General features: G+C 42.8%; 1 protein-coding gene across 1 annotated transcript in view; it reads left to right on the top strand.

Annotated features, from left to right (window-relative positions):
* Positions 1-538: 538 nt before the first annotated feature.
* The window catches only part of myo10l3 (myosin X, like 3), a 54,807-nt gene continuing 37,660 nt past the window's right edge, over positions 539-17,685 (top strand). The window contains exons 1-2 of the mRNA XM_020090113.2: positions 539-848; positions 15,981-16,079. Of these exons, the coding sequence (XP_019945672.2) occupies positions 828-848; positions 15,981-16,079 (120 nt within the window). The 5' untranslated portion in view covers positions 539-827. The remainder of the gene's footprint in view (positions 849-15,980; positions 16,080-17,685) is intronic.

Genomic DNA, 17,685 nt, shown 5'->3' with positions numbered 1-17,685 from the left:
TCTTATGGTCTGGGGGTTGAAACTGTCTCTGAGCCTGGTGGTGTGAGCCTGGATGCTTTAGTACCGTCGGCCAGATGGCAGCAGGCAGAACAGTTTATGGTTTGGGTGATCGGGGTCTTTAATGATCTGGGTGCTCTTCTTCCTACACCACAGTTTGAAGAAGTGGTCGCCAGTTACTTCAATTGCATTGGATTTGGCTGCAACGCTGTTTACCCCTGAAACTCCAAAAGTATTCTGTGGACTCAAACATTTCACCCACCCCTCCATCGGCATAGCGCTGAGTAGATAATGAATGCATGATCATTTTTCGGTGAACTATCCCTTTAACCAATTATAATCCTTAACTTGACCATAACCTAAACCCGATCCTAACCCTAAACCTGAGCCTTGAGATAAGTCAACATCCTCCTGACAGCATCAGCCTCTTTGTGGACATGGGGGGGGGGGGGGCACACAAAAGGGCGTGTGCCGAGGGGAGGGGCTGTGACCCTGCAGGCTCCTCCTCTCTGCATAATGTGCCGGCTCCATTGGGTTCAATGAGACACAGACAGCGGGGCAGGGACACGGCGCAGCAACACTGTCGCTTCCCGGGACTGTGAACGCACCAGTGAGACAAAAAACTACTCTGAAGTGTCCTCAGACAGAACCGGGGGACGTGTCGCTGCGGGCAGACCACAGTGAACCGAACATTACACCGGGCAGGAGAAGTTTTTACCGGATCGAAGGACGCGGATGGAAGCCGGTCGGCAGTGCAGCTCCTCATCCTCTCCGTCTGTGGTACCCTGAAGTCAGACTACAAAGAGACGAGAGGGCGAAACCTGCTGCAAATGGACACTTTCTTCTCCGAGGTGACTTGCTTTGCTTCCTCTTTCCTCAGGAACAGCTTTAGTATTTGCTGTGCACTTTAAACTCTTGCTGCCGCAGACGCTCTTTGTTTTGTTTTGTACCGTGTTGTGTTTCTGATCCTGGCTGCTTTCAGATCAGTTCCCAGTTTCAACCTCTGGGATAAGTTCACTTATCCTTTTGCTGGGCAATCACAAAACACATCCAGGCTAAATATGTGTATCAATATCATAAAAGTCCAATATGTATATCGATTTTAATGTTTATACGTGTAGTTAGGAGGTAGAACACGTACATGACATCTCCGAATTTTAAAATAAAAGCACTCAACCTTCACTCAGCAGCTAAAATCAGTACTTGAACTTAAAATAAATAATAAGGTGATATGTATCATGATAATCATCAATATTGACTCATATGAAATAGATGGATAGATAGATTTTTTGTGAAAAAAATGTCTCACAAATACAGCAAAGGTATACACATGACACAACAAACAAAAACATACAAATATAGAATATAAAATGGACGAGTAACAGCACGTTTTATGAATAGATAAATAATAATAGAGAGCAAATCTAACAGAATAGTAAATGTCCCTGAGACAGTTCAGTTCTGAGCCTTGGGGAATATAAGGCTGCTTTTTTATATGTCTGCTGTTGTGTTTAAGGTCGTAATGCTTTTTCTCACTCACTGGTATGATATGATCCTTACACTGACAATGCTCAGGATTCAGCTGTAGTGGAAACTGAACAACCCAACCAGTAATGGATAGATTGAAGATCACTACCTACTGCGTTTGTCTATAAAAACTTCTCCTTCATACGTCCATTATTGACCCAGCGCTCACATAATATCATCTCTGTCATCCTCTGTTTGATTTTGATTTAATCTTTGGTAGTTTTACTCAGTGCCAGACTCCATCAGCGAGCGTCTGTAAATGCTGAGTGTGTGCCCATGTAGGGTGGATGTGTCATCTGGAAACCAGCCCAGACTCCAGCACACTCACACACTTTACTGAGAGGCCGTGCGCCGACATTGCTATAGGTCTGATTTGTCATCCACCTCTGACTCAGCGGTGGGCATTCAGATAGACTGGGTGTATGTGTGTTATTGTGTAGGGATGTGAATCTCCTCTCCCTTCATCTCTTGTATATCTTTATCACATCTTTATCAGTGTCTGCCCCTCAGTGATGTGCTGTGACTCAGTAGAAAAATAATAGTGGGAGGTTGATCCTGAAGCTTTTTCTACATGAACAACTTCATACTAGTAACAAATTACTTATACACATCATGAATGAGTAATGCTGACAATTTACTACAGTCATTATCAAACCTGTAGAAGGAGTAACACTCACCTATAACTTATAGACTGGTATTTAGGGACAACCTTGGGCTATTTGAGGTTAATCATCATTTAGCATGACAGAAATTCCCGTTTGACCAAAGCTACTGTATGTGGTAAAGTATAAAGCCCTCGAAAAATGCCATTATTTTGTTGCTTTACTACAAGTGTCAGAAATGATGAGTCTGATTCTGTTTGTTTCCACGTTACAAGAATGTCATCCTAAAGAAATTACTTTATTTCTGCTCAGTTTTGTCTAGACAGTTGTCTGATCGAACAATATTTATCAACATAAATGTCATCTACTAGTAAATTAAGTTATTGTCCTTCTAAAGTCCATGTCGTACAAGTATAGAACAATGTTGTATCTAAACTGTATTTCATTATTCTGTAAACCAACACTGTATCGGACAGATTGAGATGAACTGGATTTTCGGCCATTGTCTGATCTTATAAAGAATTATATTCAGTATAGAGGAAGGTTAATATTTTATCTCAGCTCATATCATTGCTGTAATCGGGTGTGTGTTTGTCGTCCTGGACCAGTCTCCATGAGATTTTCTTTGACTTCATCCAGGCTGTTTTCTTTATCTAATGTGGTTATGCAGTGTATTTCTTTTCATCCAGAGATATAACAAACTGTGCCCTGCCATGTCTTGACCAACAGGCTTTATCTGTGAAAATCATAGTTTCTTAGTCAGAATATATTGATTTATAGTGTTTCCACAATGCTGCATTTGACTCCATCCAATATTATAGTCCAGTTGAGATTTAAAGTATATCCTTGACCTTGGAAACAGAAGCTGACAAAAAAATTCTCCCCACAAAAAGACCAAGCTTTTTATCCTATCCCCTGATCTTCCTCAAAGAGCCCCCCAGATGTTCAGTCGTAAAGGACAGAAAAAAACCTAAATAATATTTGAATTAGACTAAAGGAAGGTCACACACAGGTCAGGACTACTTTTTATAGTGTCAGAGAGGTTTGAGGTCTTTTGCATTGGATTGCATTCTGTTTTATTGTTTATGTGTTAAAACAAACTCTTCCTCTGCCTCTGCAGCATCTGCAGACATAAGTAATCTATAGAGGTGGAGCTATAGCTGGGGGTTTCTCTCCACTATGCAGAGCTGTGTTAAAATAAATGAATGAACTGCCCTGGTTTTTAAATGACTAGTGGGTCATGGAATGAAGCCAGTGTTTTGAATGCCACTGTGCAACCAGTGTGGATTTAATTAAGCAGGGGTTCTGGAAGTGAAGCAAGACAAGGATTAAACTCCAGCCAGTGAAAACAAGTGCAGCATGATGAATATTGTCTGATTCACTACTGTTGATTTAAATATAATGCACCTTTAAACCATTAACCATAGTCTGAGACTAGCTGGATTTCTGTGCAGATCAGGTTTGTTGAACCGATTATTGACGTGTATATATCAAGTACAAATCTAGAGACTCTGATGATGAAGATGGTGGCGGGGTAGGAGACGACGGGTGTGGCAGGTACAAGGTTGGTGATATATCCTGAGGGCCCATCCTGTCCATCAGTGCCGCCTTTCCTCTCAGGCTCACACAGATCCATAAAACCTTCACCGCCGCTGCCTTCATCCACACCCACTCCGTCCTCTGAGTGGAAGTCACCCCCCACACACACACACACACACACACATACTCTGAGTGGGTCAGAGGTTTGTGCAGGCTTGTGCAGGCTGCTGTATTGGTCATCGTAGATTTTCACGTCTGAGAATATGAACATTTACATAGTCCCACACAAAGGCTGTGGCTGTGTGTGATTGTGGCCCAGGTATTACTCTGGTTGTGGGGACTTCAATCTGTTTACACAGTCACATAATGTTGAATTGTCAACCTTATGGGGACAAAAAGCCAGTCCCTGTAGCGCAAATGAATACATTTTGAGGTACAGACATGGTTTCAGGTTACATTAAGGTTCGGTTAAAGGTTAGGCATGTACTAACTATGGTTAGAGTCAGTCTCCAGCAAACACACAATGACTGTGAGTGTGTGTATGTGTGGACTCGTTTTAGTTACCTCTTTAGGTATAAAACTTGCCAGTAGACCTCATGGTGACTTTAGCCTGGTCATTTCTGATGTCCTGGTTAAGGTGCTGCTAATTGTGATTAAGGGTTAGGCAAGAATTGGTCATGGTTAAGGTTTGGCATAAGGTTTTGTTTAGGCTGTCCATAAAGAGTGGAAGTCCTGCACAAACCACTGACCCACTCAGAGCATGTGTGTGTGTGTGTGTGTGTGTGTGTGTGTGTGTGTGTGTGTGTGTGTGTTTAAAGCTAGATTTATCGCTCTTCCTCCCTTTCATCTCTTTGCAGATGATGAAAACATTGTGAGGTCACACACACACAATCACACATTCATGCACCTCCTCTTAGTATTTCGTATCTTTGTGAAACATCCTGTTGACGAAGCTGAATCCCAGCTATGTGGGTTTCTAAACTTCTAAACTTGGTAATCAGGTCCTTCATGGCAGCAGCTGCTACACACTGTAAAGCCACACGAGGACCCCTTTACACTCGGTAACTGCTTCCTTGCGTGAAACACCTAATACCATCCTCTCAAAGATACTCTGACAGAGGGAATCCCAAATTCCTCGCCCTGACCCCTGAAATACCCGGTCATGGCCGCCTGTCATCCATGCATTGTGGAGGGTTGGTGGCCAAGGCTTTAGGTTTCACACCATCACCATTGCCCCCCACACTCACTCACACACACACAGACACCGTCCCCCGTCCTGAAACATCCCTCATGGCTCTCTGTGCTGTTTACGTCTGTCTCTTTGAAGCTGGAGCCGTGGATCGGCACGCTCGGTAAGCATTCTGCAGTGAAGTGGGTAACGTGAGAAAGGCCAGCCCGCTCCTCGTTTAGGGTGGACTATTTTTTTCTTGCGGTGGCAGGGTCTTTTCTACCCAGTTGTCACTTCCTCCAGCTGCCACTTTAGAGAGCTGAGAATCTGAGATCACCGCCCTTCACCTCCAGCCATTGAGAGCGGCCGAAGGAGCAAGGAAGGAAGTCCGGAAGTAAAGTTATAGGATGTGAGGAAGGAAGGAAGGAAAGCCACAAAAAAATGGCTAATGGGTTGAGCATTCCTTTTGAATTGTTTCTGCACAGCTGTCCTAATAAACTCTAAGTGGGGTGCTTTTTCGCTTAAATTAGGGGATTTTCAACCAGCGTGGTGAATTAACAGAGCCGGTTGTTTTTGAACAAACAGAGGTAGACATTATGAAGGCTGAGGTTTTATGTGTGCGTCAGCAGAACAGCAGCTTTGGTTCAGTCTGGAGGTGGTTTAATCCATCACCAGAGCTCTGGGACTAATTGCAAACGGCCGTTTTCTGACCACACACCAAATAAGGATAATACTTTCTCATAATGACACATTTTCTCAGTGTGAGTGGTGGAGATTTAGGTTTGGAAGCCACCATTCATTATAAAAAACACTTTGAAATTTCCATTTTAAAACAACAAACATTTTTCTCCATCCTCTTGCTTAACTTTGCTCTGAAAGTTTTTGGATAAATGTTTGAATCCAGCCTTTTTGCCTCTTTGGCTCGTGTTTGCATTTCCTGCGCCTCTATCAGTAACCTGAACCCCCTCTATCAGCGAGCTGACCGTCACATGGGGAGCACAGTGCTGTCATAACCTCCCACTGACACCACACTGTTGACATAAGCTTTAACCCGCTACATTACGGAGCACTTCAGATAAAGCAGTGTTTGTAGCGATTAGAGGAGGGGGACACCTTCATCTCGCCACAGTTTGCAGCAGAGAACTGAATCATCCTGCCTGAATCATCCTGCCTGTTTCACGATGATGGGTTGCTGCATGAAGTGACAACTTTTCTTTCACCAGTCATCTTGTGGTATTTTCTGCTGGTTTGGCTCTTTGGGAGTAATGTTTATTCGCTTTCTTGCATAGAGGTGGATGAAAAGATTGATTCCACTCTCAGATTTGTCAGATAAATCCAGCAGCTGATCAGCTTCGTTTCACACAAAGACTAGAAACTATCATGAAGGTAGCGCTTTTTAATTACCACGTTTCCCTCCAATTAATCAATTAAGCAGGACATGTTCATTGTTGCACCTTCTCTGACATGGAGGGCAATGAAGGCTCAACCTCTTCCAGTAACCTCTGCAACTCTTTACCATCTCAGCCAAGCAGCCCTCAAACATCGTTCAGTGTTTAAAAAAACATATTTGGTAAAACCTGGGATGCTACTTGATACTACTAAATATGAAATACTTAGTGTATAGAGTAGTATCAATGTTCTCATCAAACTCTTTGTACGAATGCTAATAAGGGAAAATCTATAAATGTCATGTTCTTTATAAAACCAGGCAGATTTTTAGACTGCAGTATGTTCATTCTTCTCTTAAACGCCCATCCTTCCTGTGTGTGTGTGTGTGTGTGTGTGTGTGTGTGTGTGTGTGTGTGTGTGTGTGTGTGTGTGTGTGTGTGTGTGTGTGTGTGTGTGTGTGTGTATCATCGGAGCAAGTCATGGGTGTGTCTTCCACTGAAATATGAATCTCCTCAGGTCACCTGGTTGAATCACTAATGTGTCAACAAGACTTTGACGAGAACATCCCAACAACTCTCTACTACTTCTGTGAATTTAAAGTGAAATGAAGAAATCATTGCACAGGCACTGAGAGTTAAGTCTGGACTTGTACATGATCATTCAATATCTCATGGTTTGATGTGCTCGCTGTTTTCATTGTGAGGCCAATGGGGAAACAGAAACAGACTGAGGAAAAACTATTATTTGAAAACAGAGGTACACTTATCTTTTATAGTTCTAAACACTTAGTAAATTAATTCAAAAACTACTTGACATTTTGGCAACTATACTAATTCACACTCTTATGAATGAAATATGGAGATGGAACCCGGAGATGATTCACTTAGCTTAGCATAGCGGACTGTTATGTTATATCTGGTTTGTTAAATTAAGTGTAAAAAGTGCAAAAACTACAAATCAGTGAAAGTGATTTATAGTTTATAGCCTGAGAGGTTTCTAAATGAAATGTTACTGACTGCAGGTCTGTACTCTGCTCGTGTTACCATGTCAGGTGTATTCTGCCCTGTCTTATCTTCACATCTCAGAAAGACTGTCAGCCGTTCATCTGCAGCAGGTACAACGCTGAACTCTAAACCAGATCAATCCTGTCAGATTTGTGTGTTCGTCCGGGACACTTCACCCAGAGAAAATTAAAGTTCCTGTTTATCGCTTCCTACCCTCGCACAATAAATGTGTGTTGGCCTTCACCTTGGCTGCCCTATACCTGACACACGCTGTGAGCCCGTAATGAGTGTGTGTGCAGCTCAAATCCTCTCAGTTCAGAGGTCTCGTCTGGCAGCTTAATAACAGCCAACCTGTGATTACTGCTCCCAGCCCAGATGTTGACTTTCCTTTTTTAGCCCCCTGTGATTACTGCGCATGGAGGCGGTCTATTACAAGATTGGGTGCGTGTGTCTCAAACTCAAACTGTCCTATGAGTGGAAGTCAAACAAAGGAATATAGCCCCAGGAAAAACATATTAAAAGAAACTGTCACGTTTGTTGACTCTCCAGTGATAGAATTACTGCTGCAGTTGTAATTTCTGCACTAACACTGCATAAGTCTGGACGGTCATGGCCGGAGGAGCCTAACTGGCACCTTGTGCATAACACAAGCAAACAACGCAGCATGGTGCCGTCCACAGTTATAACCAGTTAGTTTTCCCACCCGTTTCCTGTCTGCTTTATTAAACATGAGTGTGTGTGTGGTCAGGCCTGAGGCTTTTTGTACCATGATACACTGACATAATGAGACTCACATTAGGAGGAATGTACCTTTACATGGCAGCCTTCCTGTACGTGTAGGCGGCAGAAGCAGCTCCAGTGAGTAATGGCCATTGTGAGACTGGTATAAAGTTGTGGAGGGTAGTTGGTTGCTAAATTTTAATAATTTGTCGTTTTCATTGTTGATTAAACTGCCCATTTCCTTTTTTTTTCTGAGTGACGACTGCAGTGCAGAATGGGCTGTTCTATTAATGGTTGCAACTGGAGAATCAGCTGTTATTGAAAATGAATGTATCACATGCTCAACCAACTTCCACACTGCACTTTCTTCAGCCCTTTACAATACACATGCCAAGTGATCAGGTGATGATGATTTGATCTATTACATCCAAAAAATACAAAATTTCTAACATATCCAACTTAATTTCTTCAGATACATCAACACAAAACTCCATTGTACTATCAAGTAGGACAAAAGAAAAGCAGCAAACCCTCAAAGACAACATTAGGTATTCTTGTTTAAAATGAAGTATTAATCATCTTAACTGTAAATTAATTTTAAATGTCTTTTTTTTTTAATCTAAAAAAACTCAGAAAGGTACTTTTACTTGATGAATGACTTAAATGAATAATCAATTGATTTTCACCTATTTGATTGAATGTTTGATTTTTCCGGTAATGCATTTTTTGGGGGGTGTGGAGGGTGGGGCACATTAAGCCTTTATTTGATAGGTCAGGGTGAAGCATGTAAGGCAGATAGAGAGAGAGCAGTTTAGTCGGGCAGCAAATGGCCGGGTCATAAACAAACCTGCGGCCCCTGCAGTAAGACTCAAGCCTCCACATGTGATATAGCACATGTCTAAAAATATATGAACCAGGACAGGAAGGTTCTCTGTGTCCAGAACAATTATTGTAGCAGGGCATTAAGTTCTAGCAAAGGTCAAAGGCAACGTAACAGGAGCCTGGCTACCTAGTGATGTGTCAAACCATCTCTGACGGCCCTGACTGAACAGCATTCCTGAAATATCTCTGGAGTCCCCGCTGTGTGACCCAGTCCTCGGATACTAGAGTCCACAAATGATATAGAGTGGGTTAGATCCGTATGTAGATCACAGACTCCTTCTGAGGAGGACGAGTTAGTTCTGTAGATATTCCATAATTGAAGTTTTGCAGAAAATCCAATCAAATGTTCCATAATCACATCATTTGTCGTCTCCCATTCCGTCCTGCAACCTTTTCTGTTGTCAAGTAAAGCGTCATGACCCCGAGCGCAGGATCATGCTAATGCTTTGATCAGTGGAACAGTAGTGGAATGGAAATGTGTTCAGATGATAAGAATGTAAAGCAGCACCCAAGTGCCAAGTAGTGCGAGGTGGAGTGTCAAGTGTTCCTCTTCTTTCCGCCGAGTCCTGAGAACATAATTTGTTATGCAAATTTTCCTCAGTACGCTTATTAGCAACACGACAGATTAGCGGCATCGGATGACAATGGAGGAGGCTCTTTGTAAACCCCCCGACACAGAGAAAGAGACCGACAGACAACAGACAAATATACACTACAAAATGATCAGATGTAGCACACTTGCTATATAACTCAACAGAATGGTTCTGGAAGTGGTTTGAAGTAAAAATCCCAAATTTTGTGAATAGAAATTTGGCCTTAATATTTTAACTATCCAAGGTAGACTTTTGATTAGCTACAAGATTTTGAAACAGTGTTATTTGCATTTTCTTATCTACTGATTGTTAAGGAAAATGTGTTAATTGTAATTTCAAGGTGAAATACTACACGGCCCACAATCCTCATGGTGTAATTGCAACATCTCTGATTGGTGGAGCTTGCTGTTACTGTTAAAATGTTAACCACAATAATGTGTCTAATTTACACCATGTAGTGTGTTAATATAAGCAGTTTAAGGTGTAGTGATGTTACAAATTGCTGCTGTGTTGCACGAGTTTGATTCCTGCTAACCCAGTGGCACAATTCCACAATAACCAGTCATAAGTCATTCACAGTCTTCCTGCTTGGACAAAAACAGTGGAATATGAAAATGATGCGTGACATCACTGCGTTACTGAGCCACATGTCAGGCTGCCTCACGGTGCTGCCTTCAGTCCCTCTCTCTTTGAGTCTGTTTATAGCCTCCTCTGCAGGGGGGGGGCTCAGGCAGTTCCTCAGAATCAAGAACAATTGATGAACTGAACCCTCCACCTCTTTTTTCCCCCTCCCCCTCCCTCACTCTCCACCACAGACTGGGGGGGAAGCCCAGCAGTTCCCTGTGGGACTCCTCCTCCTACATTAGCTAATTTCTGATCAGCTGCTCCCTCAATCATTAATTCATAAGTCTTCCAGCACAGATGCTAGAGGTTGCCTTTAATCATCTGATTACTCCCCCCTCCATTACCCACCCTGCCCTTCCACACCCTCACCCCTTGGTGGATGCGGGCACTGACTGTGCCGCCCGCGTGCAGCATCAGGCAGACGTTACAGTAGGGAAACAAAGACACAAGAACATTTTAACATTTCAGAGGTGCAATGGTATTAAATCAATGTTGGTTACTTATGTTTGTTCTTCAGGCTTGTTATTAGTTATTAACTATGTGATGAACCTGATGACCCGGAGACTTGTATGTTAGTGCAGAGTTGTGAGACTGGGTTGTTGGAAAATCTATGTAAGAAAGCAATTGAAACACTTTTCCTTTCCCACAATAACCACCGCTGAAGAGCCCTCGAGAACAGAAATTAACCCGTGAGTGGCCAAGTGGAGCTGCACAGCAGAAAAGTGTGAAAGAAAAGTAGATTTTCCACAAACAAGCAGAAAACAAATGTAAACATTTAAATTTAATATACAAGTTTTGTAAATTCTCAGTGTCCTGCCAAATACCAGCTAAAATGTTGTGATTATAAGATGATAAATAACCGTCTGCGAAATTATATCCAGTAACTTTTTGCTGAGGTTTATAGTACGTGAAGCTTTTGCCTGATTGGAAATCTCGTGGTCAAAAAGACCCAGAGGGACCTTTGCCCAGATTCTACTGTGAGAAGACTTTTAATCTTACCAGCTACTTGGCGGATTCCTCCTCATTTCCACTCGCTCAGCGTTCAGGAGATTTAGTTACAATCCCTGATTTTGGCTCACGTTCCTTTATGACAGACAAAGCAATACGTTTCTCCATTGTTGTGTAAGCTTTGAAACCTTGCTGGCTACAAACAATCACATCCAAAATTCTAAAAAAAAGCCTTCTGGAAAAAAAACAATAAAACAAACAGCCTTAATTCTTTCTCAGACATGTGTTTTTCAGTCTATGAGATGGGTTTTAGAGCCTTCGCAACAAAATGTGAATCCAGTGACTGATTCATACATATTACTTCCACCAAGGAGGTTACATGGATGATTGATTGGTTGGCAGAATTATCTACTACTGAACATACTCCCATGAAATTTGTTGGAAAGGTGAGACACAGGTCAGAAAGAACCCATTAATTTAGGAGTGGTTTCAAATCAGGTGGATCCAGGAATTTCTTTATCACTTTCTTTAAGATTCACCAATTTTTCAGGAAATAACTCATGATGAAAAAACATCAGGCAAATTCAGGAGACTGATGTCTTTGAGTGTGTGCATCTTGGTGCAGTTTGATTGAATTTAAGGGCACTGCTGAGCTCTACGCTCTACTGAGTGCCATTCTAGTTTCTTAAGGAAACACATGACACATGAAAGCCAGTGTCACTATGCTTTGCGACCTTTTTAAATGCAGGTCATCCAGCCACTCAATATCCAGGACTGCACATCTGTCCAGGACACAAAGTGTCCTTATGTCTCTCTATTCATATGATAATTCTGGTACTTCTTTGTGTTTGTGGTGTAAAAAGAGGGATTGAACCAGAATGGAGATTTATTTTTCAAACATCAGATACAAGTGAAAGCAGCCACAGCTAGAGTTTCTCCTGGTGGATATGTTTATCGTCCTCTACGTCCGGGGCTCAACAGATGAGCCGCCTGTCAGGAATCCAGCTGGATGCACTTGTTCCTCAGCTGGGCTGTTCCTCAGCTGGGCCTCGGGCCTGACCTGCGGTCGGCCCTAACTGCATCACCAGTGGTCACTCGCTGCTGTCCGCAGGGCATGTGTTGACTCACTGCCCCCCGAAACTATGATCCAAGAACTTAGCGTATCATAACTAATTGTTCAGCTGTGTCCAAGTCCAGCTGAGTTAATTAGCTTTTCTTTTGTTGTGGCCGATGCGATCACCTGATACCGACTGCACTCACGCTACGACAGACAGCAGAGAAAGAGCCCTGGCAACTCGTCCCGTGTTTTTCCCTGAAATATTTAAGGCTCACTCATTAGCAAATCTCTGAGCTGGATGTCGTTATACAAGCTGCAGAAACCCAAGCCTCCGACTCTGGGATCACATCATTCGGCCCTTGTGGTTTCTGTGTCAGAAAAGCATGATGGGACGTCGCTGTGCAGCCTGGTTTTTGGTGGATCAGGTCACCATTGTCAGTCAGTTCTGCCTCAGCAGTGCGACACATGCTCGGTGACGTGCAGCGTTGAGAATTTGAAAGTAGTCTGAGCTGGAAACGTCACAGAAACTGTTCAGCTGTGCTTTTTAAAATTCAAACATCTGGACACCAAAGGCATGGGATTTAACTGACCACTAATGTTTTTAAATGAGGAGTACACACTGGTTGAGGTGATTCCAGTCTGGGGGTCTTAACACAAGCTGATACCCATGTTTCTATGCGTCCCCGACTGGCCTTTGTTTTGGATATTTCTGCCTGGTTAATGTCCGAGCTCTCAGTCAGAGGTGGCTGCCTTTGTCCAGAATCAGTGACGACGCTCCTGGAGATGGAGGGGACAAGGGGGAGGAGTTTTAGTGTGACCATCTGTTGCTGAGACAATACATCCCGACTTTTGTGCCCTCTGGCTTCAGAGCCTTTAGACGCACACACACACACACACACACACACACACACAAATGGACAATCACATCTGGTGTTGGCAAAACTGACTCAGTGACTAAACATTAATTCACGAAAATGTCTTAAATGAAGCAATCATTGGATATGATGCAAAAACACACAGTGTTATAAATCCTTCCTCTGTTTCCATGTCATTGCTTGCCTGCTGTTTTCTTCTGTTTAACAAATCATATAATCAACCTTACTCCCTGCGTGTGTCTGCACATTGTCAGCTCCACTCATGTGCACAAAACAACCTCTAGAAAATGAAGAGAAGCAGCCACATTCTGCTGATTGGAGACCCTGTGATTTCCAGTTACATAACGTCAAACTGATCTTCTTAAAATCTATACAGTAAGCATGATTAATCTCCTCCTTGGACTTCAGTGAACTCATGTGAGGCAGCTTTTCCTTGAACAAATCGTGCATGCCAAACTGGTACCAGGCAGACACAGTAGCTCACTGGTGTGGAAGTAGCCACTCGTCTCTTATTAAATGGAAACAGTGTTAATGCGTATTACTGTAATACCCGTGTTGTGTTTTTGTCCTGTTCGTCTGCCTCCTTATTTCCAGACAATGGGAGGCGGGACATTATCAGGTGCCTGCACCCTTCCTCTCTCCCCTCTCTCTTTCTACTGCCTCCCTCCGGCCCCATCCTCCTCCTAATTTACACGACCCCCTTTATCCCACTCACCGCTCTCCCCTGTGATTTGACAGAGCCACATTTAGCCGTGCTCCATTAGCTGAGTGAGAAAAAGTCCTTGATGATGGAAGTAGGTTTTCAGACTGGCCGGTTTGGGCTGAGTGACTCTTTGTCCGAGAAGGAAGCCTGAATCACTAAATAAAGACGAGTGACCAGTCAGAGCTCTGAGCAAGTTCCTTAAAAGGATTCATTATAATTCTTCTTGTTGGACTATTCCGTTTGTCTCTGTGACTCAGCAGAGTGGATTTCACAAAAAACATCTTGTGCATTTAACAAAAGCATCTTAGTCTTTGTTCTGACCCTGCTAGTAAACACATTTGTGCTCCAGAATGTGTGCATGTGTGTGTGTGTGTGTGTGTGCGGGCATGCGGCAGTCTGTTGTTAATAGTTAATGAGGATTGATGTCTGGAAGTGGTGACCTTGTATAAGGTTTCCTAGTGGAATCCATGCATATTGATTTCTACAGTTTTATGCTCTGTTGGACACACAACTCCCTTTCTGCTCCGTGTCTTCCTCGGCCACAGCACTGGTGGCACTCCTGATGATGAATGGAGTGTGGCTGGGCACTTTCAGGCCAAATCTCTTTACACAGCACATCGCACTATTTTCTTACTCTAACTCCTAAGGCTCATTTATGCTGCATTTAAGTACAATAAGAGATCCGTCCATTTAAAACGATGTAGTCATCACTGCCCACATATGTCGAGGTACATTGGCACGGTTGAGGACAGTGCAGAGTCGAGAGTTTCTGACAGCAACAAACATGACAATGATGGAGGAGGTTTTAATAATCTATCTCTTGAGAAAGAGGCAAACGTGACTGCTTGTCTCATTGTCAGTGTGAATTAACATTGTATAGACGCCTGCAGTTTCTTTCCAACTCTTACAATCTCTTCTCAAAAGATGCTGACATTGTTGACATTTTTTCCTTGTGACTTACAGTTTCGTTTTTTCATTCATATCTGTAAGTTTTCAGAAGATGTGCACAAATGCACGATGGATGGATATTAACACAGAGCACGGACAAAAGGCTCTGTCTGTTTTTATATATGTGTCAAATGTTGAGCATATATGAGACTTAACTCTGAAAACCAAAACATTCTTCCTTTATATAATTCATTATAGTTGATATCCCAGACTGAGGAAATACAAACAGGCTTCTCACCCTTTTGTTTGGTGAAAAAAGCAGTACCACTCTCGTAACCCCTTGTAAAACAGCAGATTGTTGTTTTCACACCTCAGTTGTTTTCTACAGGGAATATATGATGTATTATTATGAGGTTGAGAGGATTCGGCAGGTAATGTTTGTTCTTCTCACCTGTTTCTCTATAAGAAAGCATATTTTCCAAAATGTAAAATGTTGCTTTAAAGGCCATATATTCATCATCAGATGTTTTGATGAACTTATATTGTTAAATAAAGCTCATATTGTTTGTGTTTAACCCTGGTAAATTCGAACCAAGTCTTCCTAAAAGCTTTACAACTTCTCAGGCGTTCACTTTCATCTATAAGTGTTTCTTCCACCACTATAAGGAAGTGACAGTCTCCCTGAGCAATCAGCTTCAGATTCCTGTTATTGCTCCTGGTTACTGAGCTGCTAACAAACATGTCTGGGAAGGTCAGTGACTTCACATGGATACACAAACACAGGAGACCAGGCAGGCCCACGGGAATGAGCTGTTGCAGCACCGATGTTGGGAAAAATGGCGAGAAGTGTGCTGTGGTTTACTTCATAGAAACACAGAAAAGAAGAAAGTATGATGGGCAGAGAAACATGTACTGATTGATTTTCTAAATTGGAAAACCGTCATTTCGAGGCCCATGCTTTCCTCTTTTATGGAGTGAATTAGCCCCAAAACTAAAGACTGTAAGACTTTTCTGACAGTTTTACTGAGTGTGTATGACTCTGAGTGGTGGTTTCAGTCTCGGACACACCCTCAGAGTGCAGGCCTGGCAGAAAAAAAGAGTCAGTGACAGTTTAATAAGAGGATAAGTGTGCCAGTCTGCTGTGGTGAGGGAGTAGCTATGTGGCAAAGCCTGGTGAGCAACGCTGAGGGAAAGAGAAAATGGAAAAAGACAGACAGCCCAACTCCTGCTTTCTTCCTTTGAATCTTTGCTGTATTTAAATCCAACGAAGATTGTGTCTTCAATGATTCTCTGGTTTGACCTTTGACCTCTTTGGTTTTTAGGAATGATTTAAATATACGTCAATACCATCAGCTAAATTCCTTATTTCCTGTTTGTAACCAGTCCTTTCCTATAAAACCAATGACTCTAACACATGTCCGGTGTCCAGATGCTAATGATGTTGCGCTGGCTTTTGTGTTTCAGGGGGCCCGTGTCTGGCTGAGACACAAAGAGCAGCTCCTCCCCTCCACCGTCAGCTCTTGTGATGATTCGTCTCTGGTCCTCACGACGGACTATGGAAAGGTAAGAACACGTCTTTCCCCCCCGCTGAACCATTAATGCTGCCAATGATTCATTTTAAACATCACTGAAGCTACATCTGTGTGCTGAGTCTGCACCACGAAGCATTTTTTATTACTCTAAGGATTCACATGCAGCATGTTTGTAAGCCCACCCTTGAGCCAAGGAAATACTTTGTGAAGCCACACAGAAATCAAATCAACACATTAAACCAATCTCCCAGTTCCTGGGACAGATACAGTGTACATGTATGTCCCCTCCTGAATTTCTGTTTACATTTACAGGGTTGTAATATAATGCGAGAGGGGAGTTGTCTGGTGTTAATGTGGATGAATTGTTTGCACACACGTGGTTCGTCTCAGGACTTAGTTGATAGATCAACACCTCTTTTAATAAACTTAAGAATGACAAGAATGGGCTCCTGGTGACGATTCACACAAGTCATCAGCCTGAGCTTATCTGTTTGGCCGTGCATGGTGGTCTTTGTGTCTGGAGGAAATCCTGTCAGAGAGAGAGAGAGTCCGAGAGAGAGAGAGAGAGAGGGAGCGAGAGTGAGAGAGAGAGACTGAGAGAGAGAGAGAGAGAGAGAAAGAGAGAGTGGTGGCAATAGACATTTAAAAATGAGCCTCTAATACAACGTCTTGTCTTATGAAATGCTTTTATACCAAACAAAACCTAATGATTGGCCCTTTGCTCCTCACCTACAGGTCTTTAATAAGATCAGGGTCTGGGGAACAGGGGCGTTGCTACAGAATAAACAAAGCAGGCATGGGGCCCTGAGCTGAGATGGGGCCCCCGAGAATGGCTGATTATGTTAGTCCACAGGAATGACAATTTTGTGAGAACCCCCTTAAGATCTAAGATCAGCTGTGTACAGGAGACTGCAACAACACTATGGTCCGACACAACTCAAAGGCTCATTGATGACACCTTTATTTACTCAGTTTCAATAGATATAATCACCACTGCCCACACACTTCCACGCATCTTTAACGTTAGCAAGGTTGTTAAGCAATACATCCACTAGAGCACAGCACAGAGACCAGCGTAATGTTCTTCTTAACGAAATAGGTAACATCGGCTGTTTGTTTCTGTGCCCAGGGAGAAAAATGTTTTATAAATGCAAAAAGTTCTGTCGTTGTTGAAATTTCTTCATTGTATCTTATGGTCTCATGGTCGAGTTGCACAAATTCAGACAAAATGAATGCAGAGTGTGGACAAAAGGCTTTGTCAATGTCCATATACATACAGGATCTAGCATCTAGCATAAATGAGCCTCAATGAGGTCTCATGTTCAATGTAGGGCCCCTCAGGACCCTTCGGCCTGAGGCCCCCAAAGCCCCTTGAAACACTCCTGCTGGGTAAGGAACAGTGTATGGTCCACAGGATCAAGACACTGTCATCTTTCTTTTCGGCATTTTTTCCTGATGTTTCTATGATCGTTGGTGGGGATGCTTGCAGTGTGAGAAGTCAACCATGTGTTGTGAGGATAGCAGGGGGTAACTCTGACCAATGGAAAGAGAGGATAAACTGCACCAGGTCAGAGGTTGGGTGACGAGTCAGACCCCCCACTTCTGATTTATTGTCTGAATATAACCAGAACATTAGA

The sequence above is a fragment of the Paralichthys olivaceus genome, chromosome 10, assembly GCF_024713975.1.
Source record: "Paralichthys olivaceus isolate ysfri-2021 chromosome 10, ASM2471397v2, whole genome shotgun sequence".
Classification (NCBI taxonomy): Eukaryota; Metazoa; Chordata; class Actinopteri; order Pleuronectiformes; family Paralichthyidae; genus Paralichthys; species Paralichthys olivaceus.
This window is presented reverse-complemented; position numbering and strand designations above follow the sequence as displayed.